General features: G+C 33.6%; 1 protein-coding gene across 1 annotated transcript in view; it reads left to right on the forward strand.

Moving 5' to 3' along the window:
* Nucleotides 1-7,993: 7,993 nt before the first annotated feature.
* The window catches only part of LOC111620828 (serine/threonine-protein kinase Chk1-like), a 33,035-nt gene continuing 32,246 nt past the window's right edge, over nt 7,994-8,782 (forward strand). The window contains exon 1 of the mRNA XM_023362820.1: nt 7,994-8,064. Coding sequence (XP_023218588.1) covers nt 8,000-8,064 — 65 coding nt within the window. The 5' untranslated portion in view covers nt 7,994-7,999. The remainder of the gene's footprint in view (nt 8,065-8,782) is intronic.

Below are 8,782 nucleotides of genomic sequence, written 5' to 3' on the forward strand. Positions count from 1 at the left end.
GTTCGGCGCCGCTTTCCCGTAAGCCTAAAAGTTTGACAATGGTGTTTGGATAGTCGGTGGAATCACGCTCGACATTCCAAACACCATCGTCAAACTTTTAGGCTTACGGGAAAGCGGCGCCGAACGTCACACGTACACGTTTACACGTTTAAAACGTGCGCCTCAACCTCTCTAATACCTTCAAAGAAACTAGAAAGTCTACAGCTAAAATACTAAGGAATGCCAAAAGGATGTACAACAGGAAACAATTAGAACTCATTGAAGAATCCTTTCAAAAAAATAACACAACAGACTTTTATAAAACTTTTAAAAAAGAATTACAAAAAAACCAATCTCCCAGTCTGTGTTTTAAAAAGGAGAATGGGGAACTAGCGCTAAGCAACTCCGAGAACTGCAAACTGTTGGCGAATTATTTTCTAAAACTCTGAATTGTGAGGAGCCCCAATGAGGGACCTCTTATAGGAGAGCCCATTATGGGTTCGGCCAGGCCCACAATGGGGCGACCGGGTGGTGAGGGACGGGGGCCAACATATCCTGTCGGGTCATCCCCGAAAAATTCCTGGAGATTCCTCGACTCGTCCGGATTCGATCCCGGGTCTTCCAGAGCGGTGGGCTGCTACCTTGACCGCTCGGCCATCCAGCCTTACATTAATAGGTAAGTAATCGATTGTAAATCGGATAACCGGTAATATCGATAGCGGTACTATCGTTGTTTTGCATAAGAGTATCGATGGGTATCGCTATTGATAGTATCCGAACACTACCTCTTAGTATGCATAAGGTTGATGTGGCCGGATGGCCGAGTGGTCAAGGTGGCAGCTCTGGATCGATACCTACTCGAGATCGTATCCGGACGGGTCGAAAAATCCTCAGGAATTTTTCAGGGATGACCCGACAGGATATGTTGGCCCCCGTCCCTCACTACCCGGACGCCCTGTTGTGGTCTTGACTGAATTCATAATGGGCTTATTAAAAGAGGCCCTCTTACTTGTTAGTGCCCACAGGGCGGAAAGAGCAGAAAAAAACGCATTGAGCAGAAAAAGTCAAAAATGAAAAAAATAATTATGAATCATTTTTGTTGGTGGACAATTGATAATAAATAAATAATATCATAAAGTACTCAACAAATCACTATGCATATAACTAACACCTTATCCTTGCCGAGAAATATAATTTATTTGAAACAAACGTTTTCAGCCTGATTCACAGGCCATCTTCAGGTTGAGAACCAAATCAGGCTGAAAACGTTTGTTTCAAATAAATTATATTTCTCGGCAAGGATAAGGTGTTAGTTATATGCATAGTGATTTGTTGAGTACTTTATGATATTATTTATTTATTATCAATTGTCCACCAACAAAAATGATTCATAATTATTTTTTTCATTTTTGACTTTTTCTGCTCAATGCGTTTTTTTCTGCTCTTTCCGCCCTGTGGGCACTAAGAGGTAAGAGGGCCTCTTTTAATAAGCCCATTATGAATTCAGTCAAGACCACAACAGGGCGTCCGGGTANAAAAAAAAAAAAAAAAAAAACAAGGGTCAACAGGTTTTACACGAAATTCCTGGACAAAATTAATAGTTCACCCAGACAGTGGGTCAATTCCCGGACTGTCCAGATGAAAACTGGATGGGTGTTAACACTACGTTGAGAACATATCACACAAGAACACTTTCAGAGGAAAAAGGTTGTTTTATTGGTGTGAACATAAAAATTCCACCTCTTAATATATACTTAATTTTAGATTTAAGTTCACCCCTTTTTTATTTTAGCACATGTTATACCATCCTAATGTGTATATGTGTGGAGCCAAAAGAACTTTTAGTTTCTTTTTCCTTTTTCAACTACATGTATATCTTCTTACAAGTCATGTTGGTTTAACTGTCACTATCTCAGGTAATTAAGTTGTATTATATAAACCATTGTACGTGTATTCTAAGTTTTCAACGCATTCTGTAAATTTGTAAACCTGTAATCAATTTACTGATAAATATGTAATAATAGGACTGAAGAGGGGTGTTAAGCCTGAAATGCATATCCGTTCACACCAATAAAACAACCTTTTTTCTCTGAAAGTGTTCCTGTGTGATATGTTCTCAACGGCAACATTGTGCTAAGAAAATGCATATAATAGAGAACAACAAGCAAGATTTAAGAATTTTTGAAATTAAAAGGACATGTTAAAACAATTTATAAAAATTATCTAGTATTCTTTGTTTACTATCAACTTTTATAATAGCTAGTTTAATGCTAGTAAATAACACTTAAAATAAAATGAATTTAAAACACTGTTTAACACTGATAACAATAACTGAAAACAATTACATATTAGTTGCATGATAAATGAAACTAGCATAGAAATTTATTTTTGATTTTTGTGTCAGGTTTATATAACTAGGATATACAGTGGTGCCTCATATAACATACTTAATCCGTTCCAGGTGCACATCCGTTAAGTGAAAAGTCTGTTATATGAAACGCGTTTTACCATAGAAATACATATTAAAACATATAATTCGTTCTGCAGCATAAAATAACCGTACTGTTCCATAAAAAAAATGAAAATGGAGCATTCACCAAATATGCCGGGTAGTGAGATGCGAGGAGGTGGAGGAACACTTTCTTTACACATTCATATAGATACAGACTTTTTACACATTGCAGCAGGTCTCTTTTTATTGTTTTTTAATCGGAGTCAGAATCAGGAGAGGCTACCAGAGCTTGCAGAGTCATCTCCTCTTGTTCCATCCTTTGTTTTTTGGCACCTGGCTTCTTGAAAAACATGTCCAAGGTAGTCTGTTTCTCACTCTTCTTCAACACCTGTTGGAAATGACGGGCAAGGGTGTCATTGTAGAGATCATTGGCCTCAGCTCTGTTTGGATAATGAGTATCCTGAACCTCTCTCCATTTGACAAGGAAGTTTTTGTCAACTTTCACACCTTCTGATGATTTCTTGCTTTGTTTCAATTGAAATCACCTTTCTGTTCTTTTAGAAGCCATGATTTGCACAACACATGAATAAATGTAAATACCCTGCACTGAGGTGATGTACTGTATGTAATAAACAATGGAGTAAGCCGAATCTCAACAAGAGCTCTGTATTTCTGATATACTAATAATATATTCTAATAATACTAATATATTATAAAAATAGCAGATTGTCATTGGCAACGGCAAAAGAGTGGAAACATCATTCGCACTTGTTCGCAGAAAGTCCATTGTTTGCCTCACGTAACTGCTGAATGGAAAGTCTGTTGTTTGCAGCCAGTCCGTTGCTCGAGTCACGTAACGGCCAAACAGAAAGCCTGTTGTTCGCAGCATTTGTTATTCGAGGTGTATGTTATACAAGGCACCACTGTATTCAGTTTTTATATACAAGATAAGTTAATTTTAAAAGTCAAGTTTTTATTTACTTAATAAAAACTATTTTCAAATACTTATTGGAGTTAATGATATTTAATAACTATAATATTTTAACTTTTTAAAACCAATGTAAATAGAAAATTTTTATTAAAATGTTAGAAATTTTAACACATTAATCTTAGGGATTCTAACTATAAAATAAAAAATTTTTTTGCATAATTTTTGTATCTTAATAATTTACATTTTTCATATTATATTTTTACCAATATAATATGAAAACTGCAAAATAAAATAGAAAAAACTTAAGTGTATTAATTAAAATAAATAAAATGCAGATTTTATTGTAACTTAAATGAAACAGTTATGAAACATCTTAAATATACAATTTTGGTATAAATCAAATTTCATGTCCTGTTAAGCCATATATGGCTTGTAATTATATTTCAGTATGTGGAGTAGGAGAAGTAGCTGCCAAGATGCATCCTTATTCTGTTTGTTTATTTTTTTATCCTGATAAGAGAAAAGTTTATAGAAATTTTGATTTTTCCTGAATTCTTTGTTCTTTAGTTGGATTCCTGAAGATAGATTCATAAATTAGATTAACAATTGCTACTTTACAACTGGTTAATAGTAGATAAAAATAAATGCTGCAAAAAACTAACAAACCAGCAATAAAATTATGCACAAAGTGCAAACGTTTTTGCAGGTCAGTTTTGTTCGAACAGAAGTTCTTGACACATGCGCAATGCCATTTTGCAATGTGAAGAATAATGTGCATGCCAGTTCTAAATCAGTTACATTTAGGGACTAGGGAGACTTGGGTAGGAGTAACGTAATTAACCTATATTAAGAAAGAAGATGTACAGAAGATGATTTAACTGTATTTGATATTGTTGGAGATGTGTGTGATTCATACAAGAAGTAGAACCTAAAAAAAAAAAAAAAAAACAAGGGTCAACAGGTTTTACACGAAATTCCTGGACAAAATTAATAGTTCACCCAGACAGTGGGTCAATTCCCGGACTGTCCAGATGAAAACTGGATGGGTGTTAACACTACGTTGAGAACATATCACACAAGAACACTTTCAGAGGAAAAAGGTTGTTTTATTGGTGTGAACATAAAAATTCCACCTCTTAATATATACTTAATTTTAGATTTAAGTTCACCCCTTTTTTATTTTAGCACATGTTATACCATCCTAATGTGTATATGTGTGGAGCCAAAAGAACTTTTAGTTTCTTTTTCCTTTTTCAACTACATGTATATCTTCTTACAAGTCATGTTGGTTTAACTGTCACTATCTCAGGTAATTAAGTTGTATTATATAAACCATTGTACGTGTATTCTAAGTTTTCAACGCATTCTGTAAATTTGTAAACCTGTAATCAATTTACTGATAAATATGTAATAATAGGACTGAAGAGGGGTGTTAAGCCTGAAATGCATATCCGTTCACACCAATAAAACAACCTTTTTTCTCTGAAAGTGTTCCTGTGTGATATGTTCTCAACGGCAACATTGTGCTAAGAAAATGCATATAATAGAGAACAACAAGCAAGATTTAAGAATTTTTGAAATTAAAAGGACATGTTAAAACAATTTATAAAAATTATCTAGTATTCTTTGTTTACTATCAACTTTTATAATAGCTAGTTTAATGCTAGTAAATAACACTTAAAATAAAATGAATTTAAAACACTGTTTAACACTGATAACAATAACTGAAAACAATTACATATTAGTTGCATGATAAATGAAACTAGCATAGAAATTTATTTTTGATTTTTGTGTCAGGTTTATATAACTAGGATATACAGTGGTGCCTCATATAACATACTTAATCCGTTCCAGGTGCACATCCGTTAAGTGAAAAGTCTGTTATATGAAACGCGTTTTACCATAGAAATACATATTAAAACATATAATTCGTTCTGCAGCATAAAATAACCGTACTGTTCCATAAAAAAAATGAAAATGGAGCAGTCACCAAATATGCCGGGTAGTGAGATTCGAGGAGGTGGAGGAACACTTTCTTTACACATTCATATAGATACAGACTTTTTACACATTGCAGCAGGTCTCTTTTTATTGTTTTTTAATCGGAGTCAGAATCAGGAGAGGCTACCAGAGCTTGCAGAGTCATCTCCTCTTGTTCCATCCTTTGTTTTTTGGCACCTGGCTTCTTGAAAAACATGTCCAAGGTAGTCTGTTTCTCACTCTTCTTCAACACCTGTTGGAAATGACGGGCAAGGGTGTCATTGTAGAGATCATTGGCCTCAGCTCTGTTTGGATAATGAGTATCCTGAACCTCTCTCCATTTGACAAGGAAGTTTTTGTCAACTTTCACACTTTCTGATGATTTCTTGCTTTGTTTCAATTGAAATCACCTTTCTGTTCTTTTAGAAGCCATGATTTGCACAACACGTGAATAAATGTAAATACCCTGCACTGAGGTGATGTACTGTATGTAATAAACAATGGAGTAAGCCGAATCTCAACAAGAGCTCTGTATTTCTGATATACTAATAATATATTCTAATAATACTAATATATTATAAAAATAGCAGATTGTCATTGGCAACGGCAAAAGAGTGGAAACATCATTTGCACTTGTTCGCAGAAAGTCCGTTGTTTGCCTCACGTAACTGCTGAATGGAAAGTCTGTTGTTTGCAGCCAGTCCGTTGCTCGAGTCACGTAACGGCCAAACAGAAAGCCTGTTGTTCGCAGCATTTGTTATTCGAGGTGTATGTTATACAAGGCACCACTGTATTCAGTTTTTATATACAAGATAAGTTAATTTTAAAAGTCAAGTTTTTATTTACTTAATAAAAACTATTTTCAAATACTTATTGGAGTTAATGATATTTAATAACTATAATATTTTAACTTTTTAAAACCAATGTAAATAGAAAATTTTTATTAAAATGTTAGAAATTTTAACACATTAATCTTAGGGATTCTAACTATAAAATAAAAAATTTTTTTGCATAATTTTTGTATCTTAATAATTTACATTTTTCATATTATATTTTTACCAATATAATATGAAAACTGCAAAATAAAATAGAAAAAACTTAAGTGTATTAATTAAAATAAATAAAATGCAGATTTTATTGTAACTTAAATGAAACAGTTATGAAACATCTTAAATATACAATTTTGGTATAAATCAAATTTCATGTCCTGTTAAGCCATATATGGCTTGTAATTATATTTCAGTATGTGGAGTAGGAGAAGTAGCTGCCAAGATGCATCCTTATTCTGTTTGTTTATTTTTTTATCCTGATAAGAGAAAAGTTTATAGAAATTTTGATTTTTCCTGAATTCTTTGTTCTTTAGTTGGATTCCTGAAGATAGATTCATAAATTAGATTAACAATTGCTACTTTACAACTGGTTAATAGTAGATAAAAATAAATGCTGCAAAAAACTAACAAACCAGCAATAAAATTATGCACAAAGTGCAAACGTTTTTGCCTGTGTTAAATGGGTGTTGTCAGGCAATTAACTGCTGTGAAGATAGAGGGTATTACTGAACATGTGTGTAGGGGAAGGGGTGTGTGATGTAAGAGAGTAAGAGGGTTTATATTTTGTAGAAATACTTCCAGGCAGTGAGGAAGGAATCCATGTTGTGATAGTTTTTGGCTTTGTTATGGCATATGACACACACATATGGTTTAGATTCATAATGTAGTGGGTGTATCTCATGGAAGTCCATCTAGATGCCTGGGTCAGATGCATATGTAGCCAAAGCCATATTGTTTGAACCTTTTTTGATAGATATTTGATGTTCTTTGAGATGGATATGTAGTGGGCATGATGTAGTGCCTATATATTGCAGGTGGCGGTTGTAACAGTGGTCTATGGTGGGAATGCTGTAAATGCCTGGTAAGGTGGTTCTTATTGGGTTGGTCTTTGACATTGCGGAGTAGAGAGATGATAATAGAACTTATGCGGAAAGCCAAACAAATAGTGCTTCCTCCTGCAATTTCTTGGTAAAGTGTGGCAAGAGTCTTGTAGGTGATGGTCTTGAATTTTGTTTCTTCCTGAGAGGGTTTATTTAATTGGATGGAATTGGAGCTGGCAAGATTGCAGATAAAATCTTTAATAATGTGTAGGGGGGTAGCATGCAGGATGGCATATTGGGTGATAATATGAAGCTCCTTGTATGTGTTTAAGCATCTATAATGAGTGGAAATTTACAAGACTACCTGCCATAATGAAGTCATAAACTATTGCAACGTGGACTCCTTCCTCACTGCCTGGAAGAATTTCTATGAAATATAAACTCCCTTACTCTCTTACATCATACACCCCTTTCCCCTACATATGTGTTTGGCAATCCCCTCTATCTTCACAGCAGTTAGTTGCCTGACAATGCTCATTTAACACGACCAAACACGTTCAAACTTTTTGCATAATTTTATTGCTGGTTTGTTAAGTTTTTGCAGTGTTTATTTTTGTCATAAATTAGATTTTGAAAGTATTTGATTTATTTTTATTCCAGAAAAAATAATTTAGTTGAATACAATCTTAAAAACAATTTTTAATACACTTTTTTTAATAATCTGTTTTATTTTCAGATAATTCCTCTATATTGTTTTTATTTCTAATCAGAAGATTCTTATTTAACAATGGTTAAAGAATTTGTAGAAGGATGGGATATAGTTCAAACATTAGGTGAAGGGGCCTATGGAGAGTAAGTATGAATTATTATTAAAATTATATTATTATTATTATTAGACATAAACAATATAATACACGAATAATCTATATGTATAAAAAGTTTTCTTTCTTTATTGAAAATGAAAAAATCTATAGTGAGAATAAAAAACTAGAACTATATCTGGTTAGTTGCTGAAAGAAACTCCTTTTCAATAAAATTCATATCGGTAGATCCATATTTTTTTTTTTTATATTCAAGAAAGGCAATCCTAAGTATTCAAAAGATTAATAAAGATACAAAGTTTATTTTTCATATTGATATGCAATAAATTATGTAATTTTCTTAAACCTATTTTCAGAATATGTTTCAGAGAATTACATAATTTGAAATAGAATATTCTGTTTTTGCACTTTCTTAGAATATATTTTATATTCTATATATTAGGGATGCACAACCTTTTCTGAAGAAGGGCCAAATTAGGATTAAGTTTACTGACTGGGGGCCGGACCTCCAAGTGATTAATGCGATGGCTGAGATTGGATGCTGGTGGCAATCTTCTTGATGTCTAGCGTAATGGCAGACGTTGAAACAACCAGCAGATTTTCCAAATTCTCGTTGGTTAACCTGTTCCGTGTTTTGCACTTGTTTAAATTCATAAGCGAAAACGCTTGTTCGCATACATACCATGTTTCCCCGAAAATAAGACCTAGCAGAGGTTTTGCTGAATTGCTAAATATAAGGCCTCCCCCCG

Source organism: Centruroides sculpturatus, unplaced genomic scaffold, assembly GCF_000671375.1.
Source record: "Centruroides sculpturatus isolate CEXI.00-Female unplaced genomic scaffold, Cexi_2.0 scaffold89, whole genome shotgun sequence".
NCBI classification, from domain to species: Eukaryota; Metazoa; Arthropoda; class Arachnida; order Scorpiones; family Buthidae; genus Centruroides; species Centruroides sculpturatus.